This window comes from Chiloscyllium plagiosum, unplaced genomic scaffold, assembly GCF_037043375.1.
Source record: "Chiloscyllium plagiosum isolate Xiang-an unplaced genomic scaffold, Cpla_swu_hap1 HiC_scaffold_29, whole genome shotgun sequence".
In the NCBI taxonomy this organism is placed as follows: domain Eukaryota; kingdom Metazoa; phylum Chordata; class Chondrichthyes; order Orectolobiformes; family Hemiscylliidae; genus Chiloscyllium; species Chiloscyllium plagiosum.
Window position 1 is genome coordinate 9,236,193 of NW_028270167.1, and position 22,318 is coordinate 9,258,510.

At 42.3% G+C, this 22,318-nt stretch overlaps 1 protein-coding gene across 4 annotated transcripts in view; it reads left to right on the plus strand.

The window, feature by feature from the left end:
• abcg4a (ATP binding cassette subfamily G member 4a) overlaps positions 1 to 22,318 on the plus strand; it is a 148,781-nt gene that overhangs the window by 36,749 nt on the left and 89,714 nt on the right. For 3 of the 4 annotated variants that reach the window (XM_043676571.2, XM_043676573.2, XM_087976358.1), the window contains exon 2: positions 4,061 to 4,304. In XM_043676571.2, coding sequence (XP_043532506.1) covers positions 4,061 to 4,304 — 244 coding nt within the window. The remainder of the gene's footprint in view (positions 1 to 4,060; positions 4,305 to 22,318) is intronic. The other variant, XM_043676572.2, reaches the window with a different exon arrangement.

A 22,318-nucleotide genomic window follows, 5' to 3' on the forward strand; every position in this document is an offset into this window, starting at 1 on the left:
AAAAATCAAAAAGCATTAAAAATATTACTTAAATAGACAATGACTGTAGAATTCCAGGTTATGGAAGGATTTCAATGTTTTAGTACATGAGTCACAAAACATTACTTTTTACAAGTCAAGCATGTCAGATGCAGTCCTTTTTATGAAAAGATGATGTTGTGCTTCAGTTTTATAGAGCATTGGAGAGACCACATCTCAAATACCACATAGAGTTTTAGTCTCCTTGTTTAGGGAGGAATGTAACTACACTGGAGGTGGTTCAGAGGAGGTTTGCTAGATTGAAATGAGTGGGCCTCTTTAAACAAGCTTGTTTTCACTGGAGTTGTGAAGAGTGAGGGGTAACTTGAGTGAAGTATTCAAGACCCTGAATGGTCTTCACACGGTAGACGTGGAGAGGATGACTCTTCAGGTGGATGCATCCAAAACCAGGGGGCACTGTTTTAAAATTGGGAGTCACCCATTTAGGACAGAGATGTGGAGACATTTTTATTTTGGAGTTCTCTGCCTCTGAAGGTGATGGAAGTAGACTCATTGAATATTTTAAGACAGTAGCAGACATTAGTGAGTTTTGAGAAGATTCGTAGCTCAGGTTGAGGTTCTGGATGTAGGTTTGCTCGCTGAGCTGTAAGGTTCATTTCTAGATGTTTCATCATCATACTAGTTAACATCTTCAGTGGGCTTCAGGCAAAGCACTGCTGATAATTCCTGCTTTCTATTTATATGTTTGGGTTTCTTTGGGTTGGTGATGTCATTTCCTGTGGAGATGTCATTTTATAAGGGGGTGAGTGTGTATTGGGTTAGATGGGGATGTAGAATTCAAAATGCAAATAGACCAGCCATGGTCTTATTGAATGGCTGAATAACCTACTCCAGCTCCAGTTCTATATGACTGTAAAACCTATATGAAAAGCCTCCAACACAGCTGTGCTGAGAGTTTATTCAGATAAAATACACCCCAAACATGAGTACATTAGTCCTTTATTATCTTTAATTATAGTTTAGCTGAACTGGGATAAATGCTTTCACGGTATGTTCAGAAGCTCTTTAAGCTCCAGACTAAAATACCCAAGTCTTTGTAACAATGCCAACTTAATCATTTGTTTACTAAGTCAGCATAGACAAGACCAGCAGAAAATGCTTAACCAGGACTCGCATTTTATACATAATTGCTTACATTCTGAAAAGCTGCATTGTTTCTGGATGGAATCAGGCAATTGCGTAAGGATGGATAGGATGCACTGAATTCAAGCAGGCTATTCAGCCCAACCAGTCAATGCTGGCATGATCTCCACCAAAGCCTCCTCCATCTAATTCATCCAAACCAATTATTGTAATGCTGTATAGCCTCCTCCCTCATTTATGCCAATCAACTGCTCCTTAACTATATCTGTACTGTTCACCTCAACTCCTACCTGGTTTCAAATTCTCACCATTGTTTGGGTCAGGATGGTTCATCTGAATTTCCTATTGGATTTCTTAGTGACTATCTTGAAAATGATAGCCTCTGGTTGTACTATTTCCCCAGTGGCGGGAACGTTTTCTCTGTATCCACTCCAATGAAACTTGTTGTCACTTTGTGTACCTCTGTTTAGTCATACCTTAGTTATTTCTCAAGCAACAAGACCAGAAACAACCAGTCTGCAAGACCTCCTGTGATATTCTCATACATTTCTGGTGTCATCCTTGAAAATCTTCTCTGCACCCTCACTAGTGTCTCTAACTTTAAGATGGCAACAAGAATTGTATAATATTTTATTGATGGTTACTATTCCTCCCTCATCCCCCAACAATTTTGTCCAAGTTGGTGTTAACTGCAAATTTAGGGATTGAGATCTTTGATTCTCGGTCTTTAAATGTTAATAGTGACCAATAAATTATGAGGGCATGGATAGGATAAATAGACAAAGTCCTTTCCCTGGGGTCGGGGAGTCCAGAACTAGAGGGCTTAGGTTTAGGGTGACAGGGGAAAGATATAAAAGAGACCTAAGGGGCAACGTTTTCACGCAGAGGGTGGTACGTGTATGGAATGAGCTGACGGAGGACGTAGTGGAGGCTGATACAATTGCAACATTTAAGAGGCATTTGGATGGGTATATGAATAGGAAGGGTTTGGAGGGATATGGGCCGGGTGCTGGCAGATGGAACTAGATTGGGTTGGGATATCTGGTCAGCATTGACGGGTTGGACTAAAGGGTCTGTTTCCATGCTGTACATCTGTATGACTCTATGAGATTGGCTGTTATAAATCCTCAGTTCAATAAATGTAGGGCATTGAAGAATCCAAATTAAGAAGTCATTTAGTTATGAGTGAATCAGAAATGGAGATAACCCTTTCAGTAATTTTATACAATGAGGATGAATTGAAAGTAATGTTTTAACAATGGCTTGCATAAATACAGTTGCTGACTATATCATTGACATATAGGTGATTTACTGGTGGTGGTTAGTAGATTGAAAAAAAGACACAGCTGATGGAGAGGAAGAAAAGTTCAGTTGTGCCTAAGAGCTCTACTGGATATAAGGGAAAAACTATATCTTTGACAGCATCCCAAAGCGTTTCATGTACATTGCATTAACAAACTGTTGTTAAATAGAAAGATAGGCAGGACAGTTTCTACATAGCATTTGTGTATAAGGGTGGCACAATGGTTAGCACTGTTGTCTCACAGCACCAGGGACCTGGGTTTGATTTCAGCCCTGGGTGTCCGTCTGTGTGGAGTTTGCAAGTTCTCCCCTGAGTGTGTGGGTTTCCTCTGGGTGCTCAGGTTTACTCCCACAGTCCAAAGATGTGCAGGTTATGTTAGGTTAGGTGAATTAGCAATGGTAAATGTGGGGATAGGGTAGGTCTGGGTGGGATGCTGTTTGGAGGGTTGGTGAAGACTCGATGAGCTAAACGGCCTCTTTCTGCACTGTAAGGATTCTGTGATTTACCACCTAACGTTGTAACCCTTTCTGTACCAAAACAGAAGCTCCACTGAGTTCTGGAGGGAGACTTGAGCCTGGAATCCTCTGATAAAGGTGCATGTGTTACCAACTAAAGCAAACTAGTTTGGCTGTTAGGTACTGTGTACTGGGCCAGCATTATTTCAGTCAGGTTTCAGTCATCCTGCAGATGATTGTATCTTCTTGGCACCATATTAGTTGAGATGAGAATGCCCATTACTCCACAAGATGACATCACATATCCACAGTGGGGTCATTAGCCAATACTCGAGTCACATTTGTATCATAATTTGCAGTTCTCATTTCACCATGTCCCCTTCACACACACCACACGCAAGCCTGAGCTGGAACTAGGTTGCCTGTTCCTTCAGTGTTGCTGAGTCGATATCCTGGAACTCTGCTCCGAACAGCACTCTGGGTGTACCTACACCCCAAGGACTGCAATGTTTCAAGAAGGCAGCTTGCCACCACCTACTCTAAGGGCAATTCGAGATGGGCAATACAGGCTGGCCCAGCCAGTGGTGTACACGTCCCATGAACAAATATAAGAATTGTGGATAACCATGTCCAGAATTAGTTAAGTGACACTAATAATAATAACGCTGAACAAATCCAGCATTGGTTCCAACATCAGAAATGAGCTGTGAAGTACTTATGTTGACCAAGGTATGTACTAACCGTGTAAATATTTTAAATTCCACAGATGTGTATCAACCATAGCCTGTTGGTGAGTTAAAAAAGACTTGTAGCACCTTCCATATGGAAACAGAAGTAGAGCCTTCAATCCTTTGTGCCAGACCAGTCATTAATTGAACTCATGGCTAATCTAGAATTGACATTCTCAGGAGATCTCCAAGAGTTTTACTGTCATTACTGTACTCTTAAAGTGTGGTCGCTGCTTGTAATATAGGAAATACAGATATCAATATGTGCACAGCAAGCTTCCACATACAGCAGTTAAGTAAATGATCAGGTGAGAGTGTTTCCGTTGAGTTAAGACTGGCATTCATTTAACCATCTTATCCATCTTTCATGGGGAATGCAAAAAATACTTTGGAGCAAATCCAACAACTCAGTCATCCACCCTGATTGACCTTGCCTGTCTCTTGTCTTACAGCGTGGAGTGATGGCTGAAAAGCCAGTCGATCCTGGTTGTGTGTCAATCGCTTTGGAAGATGCGGTTTGCAATGGCGCCTCCCAGGATGCACCTCTCCTCACCACACACCTCAAGAAGGTGGAGAACCACATCACTGAGGCACAGCGATTCTCCCATCTGCCCAAACGCCCAGCAGTGGACATAGAGTTCAATGACCTCTCCTACTCCGTCAGTGAGGGGTCTTGCTGGAAGAAAAGAGGTAGGGGTAAGATTTGTTTTGCTTCTTTGTTCGTTTGTAACACACTTGTGTCTGTTTTTGTTCCAGAGTTCATGGAACAGGTAGAGATCATTCAGCCCCCAGTTCTACTTTCAGGAAGATCTTGGTTGATCCATTCACTTCCCTCACATGCTAAACTCACCATGAAGGTCTCACCTTCTCACAACCTCATCCCTTGTGTGAGGTTCAATGACCATTCAGGTTAAACTCACTATCAGTTGTCTCTCTCTCTAACGAAAAAGCAGACCAATGGGACTATGGTGACTCGACATGAAATTTTAACTCTGTGTGCCTGACTTGGTCCAGAGATCCCTTGCCTGAGAAACTGCTTGAATCTCAGTTTCGAAATAGTCTGCTTTCCTAACGTCAACAGGGATAGGCAATAAATGCTGACCTAGCCAGTCTCGACTTTATGACTCTATGACACCCACAACCCACAAATGAAAATAGAACAAACAGGTTTTGGGAAGAGTGAATTTAAGCTTCACTTTCTTTTGTGAAAAGTGCACCCTGACATCACCCCTGAATGACCCAGGTCTAATTAGTAGGTAAAGCTGTAACTAGATTCAATTAATCTCATTGAAAAGGGGGGAAAGTGCTACCTTTCTTAAACACATAATCCACCATAATCCATTGTTTAATCCACAGTCAATTAATGCATTGCTTTTAATGCAGAATTTCTTGAGGCTAATACTCAGAAGTAAAGGATCCTGTCTGGTCAACTACATGATTCTTTTTTGAAGTGATGAGTTCAATGAGCTGGGAAACATTGTACATCAAAGGCTATTATTGTGAACTCAAACTGTTGAAATTTAGGGTAAACCCAAGGATTGAATAAGAATTGTTTTAATGATAGAAATCAACAAATTCACACAAGAAATTATGTTGGAATATGAAGAGGATTGGGGTGTTTGGGGAATACGGAGTGGTGTTTGCATGGATCAGTAATAGAACTACTATTGACACTAATTTCCATAAATCACCTGTATTGGAGAGGATGGATCAAATGATGGACTTTGAGGTTTTCCAAATGTTAGTCCATGTAACCTATGTCACAGAGTTGGATTTTTGTCGACACAGATGTCTTGAAGTTTATTAACATCACTATTTTGCATGGCTTTGATATCACATGCTTACACACACATTCTAGGGACGGTGCTTGCTGGTGTTACTGTACATCACATCCACATAGCTGACTGACTGAAGACACTGCACTGACTCGGGTGGTACAGTGGCTCAGTGGTTAGCACTGCTGCCTCACAGTGCCGGGGACTTGGGTTTGATTCCAGGTGACTGTGTGGAGTTTGCATGTTCTCCTGATATTTGCGTAGGTTTCCTCCTGCAGTCTAAAGATGTGCAGGTTGGGTAATTTTGGCCATGGTGTCCAGGGATGGGTGGGTTAGCCTTGGCAAAAATGCAGGTTTATAGGGATGTGTCTGGGTGCGATGTTATTTAGAGGGTCGCTGCAGGCTTGATGGGCTGAATGGCCTGCTTCCACATTGTAGGGATTCTTGATTCTGTGACTTCATTACACAGAGAGATGGGTATATTTATATTGGAATGTGCCATTTCATAATGTCAAACAGCTGTCTAAAGTTTAAACCGAACAAATTGGACAACTGATACCAAACCAGGAAGGACCGAGGTCTTGGAGGATGTAGCTAAGGAAGTATGGAATGCATTGGATAAAATTTTTTTTAAAGTGGGCAAATGGAATTTACTTCAGGTGAGTGTAAAGTTCTGCACAAAGAGTGGGGGAAAAACGCACAGGCTCCATGAATAATGCTGAATGGCAATGGTTGATGTGACACATAAGGGGATATTAGACAGTGACAGTGGGGAATGCTGCAGAAGAAAGAGGTGGAGTGGTTTAAGAAGGTAGGCCTAGAGTGTCGGGTCTTGGCAGCTGAACACGCAGCTGCCAAAAGTGGAGTGATAGAGGTTAGGATATTCAGGTAGCTGAATTGAATGAGTGCTATGATCTCAGAGGTAGATTGTGTTACAGTGGTAGGGACCCTACCCCTGAACCAGGAGCCCTGGGTTCAAGTCCCACCTGCTCCAGCGATGTTATGACACAATTTGGTTAGAAAAATAGATCAATTTTTAAAAAGAGGCAAATTGGAGCCCTTTTGTGTTGTAGTGGTAGTGTCCCTACCCCAGACTGAGAGACCTGGTTTCAAATCCCACCTGTTCCAGAGATGTGTAATACCATCTCTGAACATATTGCTGTTTTTTTTAAATTTAACTTATTTTTCTTCACTAGTCTTCACTAGTTTCAATCCATGTCCCCTTTATTTTATTCAACAAATAACCAAATTTGCTTTTCCATTCCAATAATTATCTCATGGAAGATCAAAGCTTGGGAAGTTTCTTTCTTGACTGAAAAGACCAGGTTGCTCCACTCATGTCCAATTGCAGAGACTTTGGATATAATGGACAAGTCTTTGAACTTTTCTCTATAGTGCTTCCATCACTTAAAGCGGTGAGGTTTAAACAGAGCACTGTATAGTTTAGCTACAACTTAATCTGACTTATTTTCTGCCACAGCTTTCTGTCTGCTATCTCCTGAAGGCCTATCTGCCTTTGATTAGGACATTCTTCTGTAAGCAAAGCACATATGAAATGAACTTTTAGGAAGAGCATTGAAGGTGGAAACCCAGGGAATCTTTTATGGAAAAATTAGAATGTTTTAAATTAAAGATATTAGGATCTTTCTAGGGAAGTGAACTAAGATCAGCTTAATAACATGCCGTCGTTATATTTTGTGATTTCTGAATGTACAACCTTGTCTTTCCATGAGTGCTGCCTTTGCTTGATTTATGGTTGGCCTTGGGCTAGCTTAGTTGACTCGTTGACTATGCTGTCTTCTATTCCTGTGTGGCTTTGTCTTTATATTAGAAAAATACAGTTGTAGGACCTAAAAAGAAAATACATCCAGCCATTTTTCTAGCACAGAGTGACTGAGATCTTATCTAGTCGTGAAGTTTTCACACTCAGAATATTAACCTGATGCCAATCTTTGGTCTTCACAGAGTTGAGGACCATTATGGATCTTTAGCCAAGTGACATTGTCTGATAATTGTCTTTTCCTACGGAGTGTAGAATTTGAGAAAATCCCTGCTGCTATTAAAACAGGAAAATAGGTATCCACTGACTAGAAAACACATGTTACGCAGTCTGTTCTGGCTGAGTGTATAATGTCTAGCTCCAAGGTCTGAGAACATTAGTAAGTGATTCTTAGAGTGAACATAAAATGAGTGAGCTACACTGTCTTTGCCACATTCACTGTAGTGTAAGTGAAAGGACAGGCAGCCAAACTCAGTAATTTTGTGCCGTTGTGATTTGTAATCTGAACTTGTTTTGTTTTTGCAAAACCAGCACAAATTTCTATTGATCCCCTCTGTGAAGTCATGCTTTTGTTGGAAGGAGAAAGGCCTGAAACCTCAGGTTGTTTCAAAGGGTAATGCCTTGTTGTACATCTTTTTTGATCCTCAACCATCTTTTACCAAGGCGTGCGGAAGTATTTGATAACCGGGTGAAAGAATCCTGAGCTGATTGTGACACAATCTACCAGCTCCACAACTGAGAGAAGGGATCAAATCACCATTTATTTTATTACTTTAGTTTTTCAATAATAGGGTGTGGGTATCGCTGGCTGGACCAGCGTTTATTGCTGATGCATAGTTGCCATTGAGAAGGTGGTGGTGAACTGCCTTTAGAAATCGCACGACACCAGGAGTTTTGACTTTGTCCATCCTAGTCTAACACCAACACATCCACTTCCTGTACCACTGCAGTCCATTTGATGAAGGTAGACACAATGCCTTAGGAAGGAAATTCCAGGATGTTAATCCAGGAATACTGATATATTTCCAAGTCTGGATGGTGAGTAGTTTGGAGGGGAACTTTTTGGAGGGGTGGACAAGTTCCTAAGTATGTGCTGCCCTTGTGCTTCTCGATGGAAGTGGTCACAGGTTTGGAGGGTACTGTCTGAGGAACCCTGGTAAATTTCTGCAGTACATCTTGCAGATGGTGCACACTGCTGCTATAGAACATTGCTGGAGGGAGTGAAAGTTTATGGATGAAGTGGCAACCAAGCAGGCTGTTTTGTTCTGGATAGTGTTGAGCTTCCTGTGTGTTGTTAGATCTGCACCCATCCAGGAAAGTGGGGAGTACTCCACTTATTTGCAATTCTCAGTACAATGTTGCTGCCTAAAGTAGCAGCACCTTCGGGAAAAGTCTGGTGTGAAGCGTTCCTTCTGATTGGAAACATTACGTAAGAGAGTTGGAAGTTCTTGCACCCGAAGTGAAGCAGAGAGGAGTGGAGAGTAATGCAAGGGGCTTGAGTGGTAAGACCAAAGGCTTACAAGTGTGAAGTTAAGGCTGGAGAAGATTGCGGATCGGGGTCGGATAAAGTCCCAGTGGGCTTAAAACAAAGATTGCTACTTCTATGTTAATGAAAATTATGGAGGAACATAGGGCAAAGGTCCAATGTGGAAGGGCCACAGAAAGTATGCATTGGTGGTTCTTCACACATGTTCCTGGAATGACCCAGCTGCCCCATGACGGGAGATTGGGGCCTGTATTTTTGAGAGGTTAGAAGAATAAGAGAAGTTAGGTGGAGACAGATTGTGTTCAATCATGGTCACATTGAGTAACAGGAGAGGCTTGAGAGACTAATTGGTGTTCTCCTGTTGGATTTCTAGGTATCTTACTAAACACAAGGGTGCAGCTACTTGCTGGAGGTTATAATTACACTGTGATTTCAGCCTGACAGAAATTAATCATGGAAAGATTCATGCGTGGAATTGAAGTCCTTTGGTAATTATAAAAATGGCTTTTCTTTCCAAGTATCACTCTTTCCCCTCCACCCAAAAACCCTCACCAAAGTCAGAAGCCAGGAGGTTCAGTTCATTATCCACAGTGGGTTACTGATGCACTCCTAGGCGAAAGTGGGTACTGCAGATGCTAGAGATTTAGTCAAGGTTGGTGTGTTGCTGGAAAAGCACAGCAGGTCAAGCAGCATCTGAGGAGCAGGAAAATCAACATATCAGGCAAAAACCCTTCATCAGGAATACTGAGGCACTCCTGCACACTGTCAGAAGGGCCATCCTTCAGATAGCAGGTTCAACTAAAGCCCATTTACCTGTACTGTTGACTCCAGGGACACTAAGTGGGTGGCACGGTGGCACAGTGGTTAGCACTGCTGCCTCGCAGCGCCAGAGACCCGGGTTCAATTCCCGCCTCAGGCGACTGACTGTGTGGAGTTTGCACATTCTCCCCGTGTCTGCGTGGGTTTCCTCCGGGTGCTCCGGTTTCCTCCCACAGTCCAAAGATGTGCAGGTGAGGTGAATTGGCCATGCTAAATTGCCCGTACTGTTAGGTAAGGGGTAAATGTAGGGGTATGGGTGGGTTGCGCTTCGGCTGGGCGGTGTGGACTTGTTGGGCCGAAGGGCCTGTTTCCACACTGTAAGTAATCTAATCTAAATCTGAAAACAAACTCAAGATTCTCCTAATATTCTGGGAAATGCTGTTTCCTCAGTCAGCATTGCTGAAAGTTGACAAAATTACCATTCAACCCATCCCTCTTCATAAGGTCTTGCTGTTTTCAATGGCTGCCATGATTTGTTTGTAACAATAGTCACTGCATTTAAGTAATTCAATATGAAGTGAAGAGTTGGAAGATAATCCTGAGACATGCTGAGCATTATATGACTATGAATCTCTTATGTTCTGTTTCTTTCTGTCTGTTCCTCCCTTATCTCTCTCTCTCTCCTTTCTCTCTCTCTCGCCCCTCCCTCTCTTTCTTTTTCTTTCTTTCTCTCTCTTTCTTTCTTTCTCTCTCTTTTTCTCTCTCTCTCTCTCTCTCTCTCTCTCTCTCTTTCACTCTTTTTCCTTCTCTCTCTTTCACTCTCTCTTTTTCTCTTTTTTCCCCTCTGTCTTTTCTCTCTCTTTTTCTTTTTTTTCTCTTTTTCTTTCTTTCTCCCTCTCTCTCTATTACCAGTTGCTGTCATTAAAGGAAATGTATGAGATGACCAGTCCTTGTCCAGTTATTTATTCTCAGCGTACTGTCTCTATTTTTAAGTGATAGTCATTTTTATTGTATTTAGTTTTTCTTGGGATGTGGATATCGCTGGTTTGGCCAGCATTTATTGCCCATCCTTTTAAAAACATTAATCTCTGTCATTAATTTATAATTTGCTCATCCAACTCAATGTTTGTCTGCTAGGTGAAAACCTGAAGGAGGTCTGTGCTGAGAGGAGCCTTGTCCTCTGACTGTCATTGAGTATGGCTTTTTCTGAGATTGATTTGGAGCTGTCTATTTGAGTTTTAAATCAGCTATCACACAGTGTTGCCATGATGTCTAGTTAAATTTACTTTGACCCTGCAAGCAGCACATGCACCCATAGATAATACAGGAGCATTAATGTGCTCTGCTGACATCATCCTATTGGAGCAATGCCGATCCATTTAAAAAACACAAGCTTTAGTCTTCGATAATGAATAAAACAAGTCCACACCAACCCTCCGAAGAGCAACCCACCCAGACCCATTTCCCTACATCTACCCCTTCACCTAACACTACAGGCAATTGAGCATGGCCAATTCACCTAACCTGCACATTTGTTTTGAACTGTGGGGGGAAACTGGAGCACCTGGAGGAAACCCATGCAGACACTGGGAGAATGTGCAAACTCCCCATAGACAGTTGCCTGAGGTGGGAATTGAACCTGGGTCTCTGGCTCTGTGAGGCAGCAGTGCTAGCCACTGTGCCACCCTAGGATTAAAGGAAGCATCTTCAGGATGGCAAACTCTAACTAGTGGTGAACCACAGTGATCAGTGCTGGGGCCACAATGCATATTAATGACTTTAGTGAGGAAAATGAATGTACTCTAACCAGGTTCGTTGTTAAATCCTTGCGGATTTACAAGCATGTTGCCAGGGTTGGAGGGTTTGAGCTGGAGGGAGATGTTGACTAGCCTGGGGATATTTTCCCTGGAGCATCAGAGGATGAGGGGTGACCTTTATAGAGGTTTATAAAATCATGAGGGGCATGGATAGGGTGAATAGCCAAGGTCTTTTCCCCAGGGTAGGGGAGTCCAAAACTAGAGGGCATAGGTTTAAGGACAAGGGGGAAAGTTTTTAAAGGAACCTAAGGGGCAACTTTTTTCATACAGAGGGTATTACGTGTATGGAATTAACTGCCAGAGAAAGTGGTGGAGGCTGGTACAATTACAACACTTAAAAGCCATCTGGATGGGTACATGAACAGGAAGAGTTTAGAAAGATATGGGTCAAATGTTGGCAAATGGGACTAGATTAATTGAGGATATCTGGTTGGCATGGACAAGTTGAACCGAGGGGTTTTTGTTTATGCACTATACATCTCTATGACTCGAACACAAAAATAGCTGGAAAGGCAAGTAGTGAAGATGACACATGGAATCTACAGTGAGATGTAGATGGGTTAAGTAAATGGGCAAAAATTTGGCAGATGTCACATAACATGAGAAAATGTGAGGTTATGCTCTTTGTCAGGAATATTAAGAGCTAAATATTATTTAACTGAACTCCAGAAAAGTGTAGCACAGTTGAATTTGGAGATCCTTGTGCATGTGACACAAACAGCTAGCATCCAAATTCAGATTAGATTCCCTACAGCGTGGAAACAGGCCCTTCAGCCCAACAAGTCCACACCGACCCTCCGAAGAGCAACCCATCCCCCTACATTTACTCCTTCACCTAACACTACAGGCAATTTAGCATGGCCAATTCACCTAACCTGCACATTTTTGGACTGTGGGAGGAAACTGGAGCACCCGGAGGAAACCCACGCAGACTTGGGGAGAACGTGCAAACTCCACACAGACAGTTGCCTGAGGTGGGAATTGAACGCGGGTCTCTGGCGCTGTGAGGCAGCAGTGCTAATCACTGCCACTGTGCCGCCCATTCACTGGGTAACATGATGGCAAATGGAATGTTGGCCTTTATTTCAAAGGTAATGACAATTGAGATATGATTAGAGTGGTGCTGGAAAAGCACAACAGGTCAGGCAGCATCCGAGGAGCAGGAAAATCGACGTTTTGGGCCAGAGCCCTTCATCAAGAATGAGATTGGGAGCCTTATTAAAATTATATGAAACACTAGTCAGTTCACACCTGGAGTACTGTGAACAGTTTTTGTTCTCTTACCTAACTAAGTATGTATTGGGATGGGAAGCAGCCGAGAGAAGGTTAACTAGGTTGATCCCAGGTGTGAGGGGGACTGTCTTCTGAGGAGAGGTTGATTAGGTTGGGCGTTTACTCATTGGAGTTTAGAAGAGTGGGAGGAGACCTCTTTGAAATGTATTAGATTCTTAGGGTACTTGGATGGGTAGCTGCGGAAAGTTTGTTTCCTCTTGTGGGAGGGTCGATTACCAGATGTTATTATCTCCAAGTAGGAAGTCAGCTATTTAAGACCGAGATGGGAATTATTTCTGATGAATCTATGGAATTCTTTACCATGAAGGGCTCTGGAAGCTGGATTATTAAGTATATTCAAAGCTACAAGAGAGAGATTTTTAATCAGTAAGGGAATAAAGGATCATAGAGAAAGTAGGAAAGTGGAATTGAGGATTATCAGATCAACCATGATCTTATTGAATGGCAGAATGGATTTGACAGGCCAAAGAGCTACTTCTGCTCCTGTGCCTTATGGTCTTCTGTACATGCTACAAGCAGTCTATATCCAAATGCAACAAGACCTGGACAATATCCATGTTTGGGCTGACCACTGACAAGTAACCTTCACATCACACAAGTGCCAAAAAACGACCACCTCCAATAGAAGAGACCCTAACTATCGTTCCTTGACACTCAATGGCATTACCATCATTGGATATCCCATTGTCAACATCCTAGGAGTTCCTATTGACCAGAAACTGAACGAAATACTGTAGCTACAAGAGCAGGTCAGAGGCTAAGAATTCTATACTGAGTAACTCACTTCCCAAAGCCTGTCCAGCATCTGCAAGGCACCAGTCAGGAGAGTCATAAAATTCATCTCACTTGCCTGGGTGAGTTCAGCTCAAGAAACTTGACACCATCCAGGATAAAGCAGCCCACTTGATTGGCATCACATCCTTAAGCATCCACTGGGCAGGTTCTGGCTTGGCTATGAAGCCCTCTGCAGTCAAATAGCCAACTGACACTCTCTGACTAATGGACACTCAGGAAGGCAGCCAGTAACCAAGAGGTGTTATACAAACATGAAACGGCACAATTTGGAAAGGGAGAACATTGCAAGGGAGCTGTGGAATGAACATAAAAATTTAACATTTCAATTCTCATCGTGCATTCAGAATCAGGAATTCCTTTTGGACTTGCTTACATTTTGAAAATAAGTAACAGGTATTATGGAGCCACCGGTGGATTGTATTTTCAGTTAATCACTATACAGACATTGTTACAGTTCCCCATATTATAGTGCCTTCGGGAGTTCACAAGCACCATGCTGATTAGTGTAAATTCTCTTTATTGCCTGTGCTGTTGCCACAGTCATTCACGTTTAAATGCATAAACTCCCTCCTTCGCTCACTAACTCATTTTTACACTCACCCTCACAGTCTCAGTCTTTCCTTAATACTCAGAAACAGTGATATATTCAAGTCAGGAAGATGTGTGGCTTGAAAGGGTACTTACAAGTTCCCATGTACTTGTGATTTTTGCATTTCTGGCTGGAAGAGGGAGTGGGTTTGGAAGGTGCTGTCAGTAAACCCTTGGGTTACTACAGCACATCTTGTAGATGGTACACACTATTGCCACTGTGTATCAAGGCTGGAGGTACTGAACTTTGAAGGTGCTAATCAACTGAGCTGTTTTGTGCTAAATGGTCCTAGCTTCTTGAATGTTAGTGGAGCTGTGCCCATCCATAATATGCTATTGCTTTCCTGACTTGTGCGTTGTAGATGGTAGACAGGCTCAGGGAAATCAGGAGATAGAGTATTTGCGCAGAATTCCCAAAGTCTGACCTGCTCTTTTCGCCACAGTATTTATATGGTTAGTCCATTTCAGTTCCTTGTCAATCTCCCATCAGTTGATTGAGGGGGGGAAATCCAGTGATGGTAACACCATGATGTGTCGAGAGGTGATGGTTAGATTCACTCTTTCTGAATATAGTCATTTTCTGACAAATAAGTTGCATGAATATTACTTCACTTATCAGCCCAAACCTGGGTACTGCCTAAGTCTTGCTGCATGTGGACATGGACTGCTTCAGTATCTGAGGGGTTGCAAGTGGTGCTGAACAATGGACAACCATTGGCAAACATTCCCACTCTGACCTTATGATAGAGTGGAAACTCTTTAACAAAGCAGCTGAAGATGGTTGGGCCTAGGATACTGCAAGAATCATGCAGAGATGTCCTTGAGCTGCAATGACTGACTTCCAATAATAACAACCATCTTCCTTTTGCGCTAAGTATGGTCCCAACTAGTGATGATTTTATCCGATTCCCCATTGACTTCACTTGCTAGGATTTCTTGAAGCTACACGCCGTCAAAGGCGGCCTTGATGTCAAGAGGGAAGTTACACTCTCACCTTTTGTACATTGTAGGACAGGATCTTCTGCTGGATGTCTGGAGACCATCTCCAACCCCATCCCAACACAGCCCTCTGGTGGGAATGGGTTGATGTTAACTACCCTCTCACTAGCCTCTTGGTCCACAACATCACCTCAACAGGTGAGATTGGGCTGAGGAACCTCAGATGGGTTTGCCAGTAAAGAAATAACTTACTTCTTCCGTTCATGTGAGCCATGATGAAAATAATATCTAGACGAGTTGTTGCCTGGCGTGTGAATTAGCAGGTGTGATGGGAAGCAGATTAAGACTGTGGGTGTGAGCACTTAGGAGAAAATGAATAGAAACCCTAAACAGATGAAAAGGCAAGAGTTCCGGAAATGAGCTTGTGAGGTATTTTGTTTTCCCAAATCATGTCTATAGTGTTGTATTAAATTTATTTGGATGCAGCCCAAAAATGACTTGCATCCATTAGTCAGTTTTAAAGTTTTTTTTAATATACATTATACCTAAAAGTGGTGTAGATTTTTATGATCAGTTGTGAAATCTGACCGCTTTGATTTATGAGATGGGAAGTGAAGCTTTTTGGTTAGGTCCTAGGCTGAGATTTTGACGTGCTTTTCACTGTAGGTGAAGGAGTGTGATTGGGGAGCTGCGTCATCAATTTCCCCCTACCCTATCATTTTGCCATTGGACGGTGTGGTCACGAATCCAAGCAAAACATTCCATATGAATGTTTCAGAAAAAGAAACGGACACAAAGGATTGCAGCTGCCATTGTTGGAGAACAGTGTACAGTTTCCACGGTGATAAATTCACTCCATTTTACTTAATCCCCTGAGGGAATTAACAATTACAAGTCAAACGTGCGAGAGACAAGTGCAGGTTTCCCTTGTCTACAGCTGATGATCGCATGGTTATATAGACAAACTGAAAAGAGACGCACTCCTCAAAGATATTTTCCTAATCGACTTGTTTAGAGATGTTGTTGCACACCTCTGGAGCAGGTGGGACTTGAATGCAGGCCTCCTGGCCCAGAGGTAGGGATATCACCACTGTGTCACAAAAACCCTATATGTTCCACAAATTATATATTCACGCATATACTGCAGGTATTTCTGATCATAGGAACACAAGGACATAGAAGCAAGAGTAAACCATGCAGCCCATCAGATCTGCTGTCCCATTCAATTAAATTGTGGCTGATCTGGTTGTGATCTCGACACTGTTTTCCTATCTGCTGCTTATGGCCCTTGACGCACTTGTCTGTCAAAAATCAATCTAATTCTGCCTCAAATAACTCCCTCAACACCAGCTTCATAGGCAGGAAAGCCCAGCAGTGTCTCTACATTTTGCGCAGGTTGAGGAAAGCCCATCTCCCAACCCTGCTTCCTCACTACGTCCTACGAGGGTTCATTGAGAGTACCCTGAGCTGTTGCATCACTGCCTGGTTCGGAAGTTGCACCATCTCAGATTGTAAGACCCTACAGCGGATAGTGAGGACAGCTGAGAGGATCATCGGGGTCTCTGTTCACTCCATTACAGACATTTGCACTACATGCTGCATCCGAAAGGCTAAGAGCATTATGGAAGACCCCACACACCCCTCACTCATACTCTTCTCCCTTCTGCCATTTGGCAGAAAATACCGGAGTATTCGGTCTCTCACGGCCAGACCATGCAACAGTTTCTTCTCCCAGGCCATCAGGCTCCTTAATACTGTATGATCGAACTCTATTCCGTCTGAAACTCTTTGCATAACTTCAAATTGCCGCTAGAACACTGGTTTATTAATTATTGTCCTTTTATTACACTGTGATTTGTACACCACTGTGCCTATTGTCTGGATGTGTCAGGAATCACTGTGTTGTCTTGTGTGTTTGCACTGTGTACAATTGTGGACTTTCTCTTTCCAAACAGCTTGACTTCCCTCATTTGCAATGTGACCAAACCTGGTATTTGGTTTGTGTGGAACACAAGATGGCTGCTGAGCACATCCCTTTGACAGCAGCCTAAGCATCCAAAAGTAATTAAATGTGGGAAGTGTTTTTGCAATATGGAAAGATTGCTATTCTTTATGATTTAACCCACATTTCTATGATAAGACTAAACATATTTATGAACTCAAGGGGTATTGCACTAATGGGATCACTATGGATTTTTGCCAGGTTGAAGTAAAATCCCAATGTCTACTTAGCCAAAGGGTTAGTCCTGCAAGTTCACTTGCTATTTGATCAAGTCAGAGCAACTTGCTCAAACGTCAAATGCAATCAAGAAAGACTTGCATTTATTTGCCGTCCATTTCTAGCCACAGGATGTCCAAAGTTTTTTACAGCCAATGAATTGTAGTCACTGGATAGTAGGAAAAACAGCAGCCAATCTGTGTGCAGCAAGATCCTATGAACAGGGGAATATGATAATGGGTATATAATCCTCTTTCAGGTATTGTATGAGAATAAATATTGACCAGGATATGAAAGATAACCTGAAACAAAACCAGATATTGCTGGAAAAGATCTGCTGGAGCAGGTCTGTCAGGAGTTATGGAGAGAAATCAGCTGTGGTGGTGGAAGCAAAGTCATTGGGGACATTTAAGCGACTGCTGGACATGCACATGGATAGCAGTGAGTTGAGGAGTGCGTAGGTTAAGTTACTATATTTTACATTAGGATTAAATCTCAGCACAACATCGTGGGCCAAAGGGCTTATTCTGTGCTGTACTTTTGTATGTTCTGTGTTCTATGTTCTAATGTTTCGGGTCAGTTCTGAGGAAGGGTCACTTGACCCGAAATTTTAACTCTGATTTCTGACAACAGATGCTGCCAGACCTGCTGAGTTTTTCCAGCAATTTCTGGTTTTGTTTGTGATTTACAGCATCCGCAGTTCTTTCAGTTTTTAAGAAGGATAACTAATTCTATTGTATGGGACCTCTTCTGTCCATCTGTGAGGGTAGGTGGTGCTTCTGTTAGATGTGATATCTGGACAATGAAATCTCTGTAAATCCAGCAGTCACTTTCATTTCTGGAACTGAAAACTGCAGGCTTTGTACTCAGGAAGGCATGTTACCCCCGAAACACAATTGGCACCTAAATCATCAAAGTTCAACAGCTGTATTTGTTTTCTGTTGGTGTAGATGACAAACTGTGGATTTTTAAATAGCACCTGACCAAAATATTACCTATTCATCCAAGCTAGGTGAAGGATAAATGCTCAGAATGCATGATGCAGTCACATTTATTCATGGGATGTGGTTGTCAGTACATGGCCAGTATTTAATGCCCATCCCGAGGCGCTGGGGAACTGCCTTCTTGAATATAGCTGAGTGAATAAGTTTGATAAGCTATTTCAAAGGGCCATTCAGAATCAACCACATTACACTGGGCCTGGAGTCACATATAGCGTAAAGGCAGCAGATTCCCTTCTCTGAGGGTTATGAGTGAACCAGTGGGGTTTGATGATCATCACTGATGGTTTATTTCATTAAGTAAAACAAAAGAATGTGCAGATGCTGAAGATCAGAAACATTAAATGGAAATTGTTGAAGAAAATCAGCAGGTCTAGTCGCATCCATAGGCAGAAAGTAGAGCGAACACTTCAGGTCCAGTGGCACTCTGCTAAATGCTATCAGATCTGCTGAGTTTTTCCAGCAATTTTGGGCTTTGCTGCATGGTTCATTTCATAGAGACCAGTGTTCAATTTCAGATTTTTTTTCACAAAAAAGACTTTAGTTGAATTTAACCAGCTGTCACAGTGGGATTTGAGTACCCATCCCCAGAAGGATAGATTAGATTCCCTACAGTCTGAAAACTGGCCCTTCAGCTCAACAAGTCCACACTGATCCTCCAAAGAGTAACCCACCCAGACTCATTCCCCTACACTATATTTACCCCTGACTAATGCACCTAACATTATGGGCAATTGAGTATGGCCAATTCACCTGACCTGCACATCTTTGGATTGTGAGAGGAAACCAGAGCACCCAGAGGAAACCCACACAGAAACAGGGAAAACGTGCAGACTCCACACAAACAGCAAGAATCAAACCCAGGTCCCTGCCACTGTGAGGCAGCAGTGCTAACCACTAAGTCACCGTGCTGCCTGTAAGGTTAAGCAATATCTCTGGATTGTTAGCTCAAGGATTTTGCCAGTATGCCACTAAAGTTTGAACCGCTGCTGAATTCACTATATAAACTCCTCACCTATGGTACCTCTTTGTTAGCAGCACCATCCTAAGGTTTGAGACTTCATGGGAGGGAATTCAGCCTGTGACTATAATTAAGAGTGTCTGCTTGTGAAGAAAACATTCTCTGCATAATGTACAGTGATCAGGAATATGCTACCTGAGAGCTTCAATCATAACCTGTTTGCATGGGCTTCCTGTGTGCAAATTGGTTGCTGTATTTCCTGTTCAGAGCCTATGCCATGCAGTTCCTCAAGTGATCAGTGAGAAGGGAGCTGCCAGTGTTATGTATTGTCAAAATGAGAGTAGTGCTGGAAAAGCCTAGCAGGTCAGGCAGCATCCGAGGAGCAGGAAAATCGACCTTTCGGGTAAAAGCCCTTCAACAGGAAGACCTTTGCCCGAGGCGTCGATTTTCCTGCTCCTCAGATGCTGCCTGACCTGATGTGCTTTTCCAGCACTACTCTAACCTTGACTCTAATCTGTAGTACCCACTTTTACCTGGTGTTATGTAAAGATCTATCCACAGAAGAGAAACAAATTCTCCTCCAGACTTTTAAACTTACAAAAAAGAAATTTGATCAAAGATTGAAGGAGCAACAATTCGCAGGTTTCTGGGGAAAACAACAAAGGAAACAGACAAATTGGAAAGCTCTGTGAAAGAGCTGGTGTGGGAGTGATGTATCAAATGATCTCCTTGCTTTCTTATATCAGTTGTCATGGTAGTGGAAAAATATGGGCTATCTTTTTACAACATCGGATTTAAATTCCTGAAACCTTCCCAGATTAAAATGTTTTTGTAAAATATAAGAAATATGGACCTGATCATAGCTGCAGCGATCACCCGGTCAGAGATTGAAGTAAATACAGGAAGTAAATGGGAAAGAAATAAAACTGAACTGAAGTTCTCTACCACCAGGGTCAGGTGTCAGAGATTTGCATCTCCTATTGTTTGATTTTCCTTGTATCATAGTTTACACATAGTGAACATGAAAGGATTGCCTGAAACTAACAAACTTGAAAAGAAAATGGAGTTAGACTCTAGAAAACACAAATGAAGCAAATTTCAGTTGCTGTTTTGCAGAGCAATAAAAAGAAAATGGATTGATAACAGCAAGGATTGGATGACCCTCTTGCTGTTCCCTTTTAATCATCAGGAAAGCCAGCATAGGTGATTAAAACAAATTGAAGAAACATCATTCACCAATAACTCAAAAATTCAACACATTTCATCATTGCTGAGGATACAAGACATCGCCTGAGCAACCATGGTCTCAGGTTCAACTGGAACAACTGGCAGAACTTTGTAAACTGCATACTCTTCAATCTCCTATTATACTGGAACGTTAATCCTGTGCTTTGTGTTTAAGTTGTGTGCCTTGTTTGATTATTTTTCCTGTGGTTCGTAGGGAATAGAATTCTTTCTTTCACTCTTTCTTTCTTGCAATTGGGTCTTTAATTCAGATCAATTGTCCGTGCCCTAATTGAAGCATGGTTTTGCAGTGCTCAAAAAAAAAATTAAAGTCTCCGTTGCGACCAGACAAATGGGTTAAAAATGGGGAAGTTCACTCTGCAGCCCTGAGAAAGTTTCTTCAGAAGGACAGGTTCCTGGTTGTATTTTCAACTCTCTGCTTCTCACAAACAGCAGCCAAACACAGTGAGAATTAGCCAGCAAATTTATTTTGTTAACCTGATTTAATTTTGTTGCTGCTTGTGGTTGGAACCAAGGAAATGAAGGTGCTGCTACTTTTAAGCTCACAAGCATTTTTCTGACAGACACTATTTTGAGTTCAGTGTGGGATTTACAACCAATAAAAGTCATTTGTGTCATTGCTGGTTAATAACACGCAGACAGTTCTCTTGCAGATGCTGGAAATGATCTATAGTAACCTTGTTGCAGATAAAACTTTAATTGAGGTAATCGGCTCATGTATATTGAGCATTGCAGTAAAGCTTAGGGAGAGAGGAATCGGAATTATGCAGGATCAGTGAATCAAATAAAGGAGTTAATGATGATGGACAACCATTAGTTTATCAGTTAGGTCTCACCTGAGGTTAGCATGAAGTGGTTGTGATATTGCTGTGCTGCAAGAACTCCATAAGACCATTAGAAATGGGAAAGGAATAGGCTCTTCGGCCCTTTAAGTCTAACATGGTTGATCCAACATTCCTCAAGTCTATTTGCCTGCCCTTTCCCCAACTGATCAAGAATTTATCTTTCTCAGTCTTACATATACACAAGGAGTCTGCCCCCACAGCTCTCCATGGCAGGGTGGTCCAGAGAGACTCAGCCCTCTGAGAGAAGACATTCCTCCTCATCTCCGCTTTCAGTTGGTGCCCCTTTATTCTGAGACTGTACCCACTGGTCCTGGATTCTCCCATGAAGGGAAATCTCCTCTCTGCATTAATCCTGTCAAGCCCCTGAAGCATCCTGTATGTTTCACTGAGATCGATTCCTCATTCTTTTAAACTCCACGTGAACAACTTGTTCACAAGGCAATCCGTCCATACTAGGATCGTCCCAATGAGCCTTTTCTGAACGGCCTCTGGTGTGGAGAGACACGAGTTTGAAGATTGTTTCAGACAGAACATTTGTCTTTGATAATGAAAATGTACATCAAGTAATACTGGCTGTATAATTCAGTTTGTCATAAAGCTGTGAAGAATGGGGTCCTTTTAGGAGAGCTTCCTGGCATGATTTTCCAAAGGAACATAATGCAAACCCAGCTTTGCATTACCAACTTCCTTAAGAGACCATATAGACCTTTTCACTGTGAGTGTGCCAGGAAGCTGGTACCACTAGCTGACCACACCATGTTGCCTTTAGTTCCACCATCAAAAAAAAACACACAGCAACTGTGTCAGTCTTGAGGCAACTTTCCCACATCCTCCTTACTGTATTGGCTGAGAGCTATTTTGCCAGGATCAACGCAGAGCCTGGTCTGCACTGCATTGAAAACACAACTCAGAATTTTCACTGCATGTCTTGACTATTATTTAATTTCATAAACGTCTCGGTGAAAACGCTTCCAGTTTCAGCATCAGTCATTCCTAGCCAGAGTGGTCATGCATAAAGTTCCAGTAAAACCAAAGAACTGCAAATGCTGGAAATCAGAAACAAACCCAGAAATTGCCAGGAAAACTCCGCACGTATGGAAGCATGTGTGGAGAGAAAGCAGAGTCAATGTTTCGAGTCAAGTGACCTTTCTTCAGAATACGAGTAGCTGACAATGGGTTGGTTCACTTCATTTATTCCAACGCAGAGT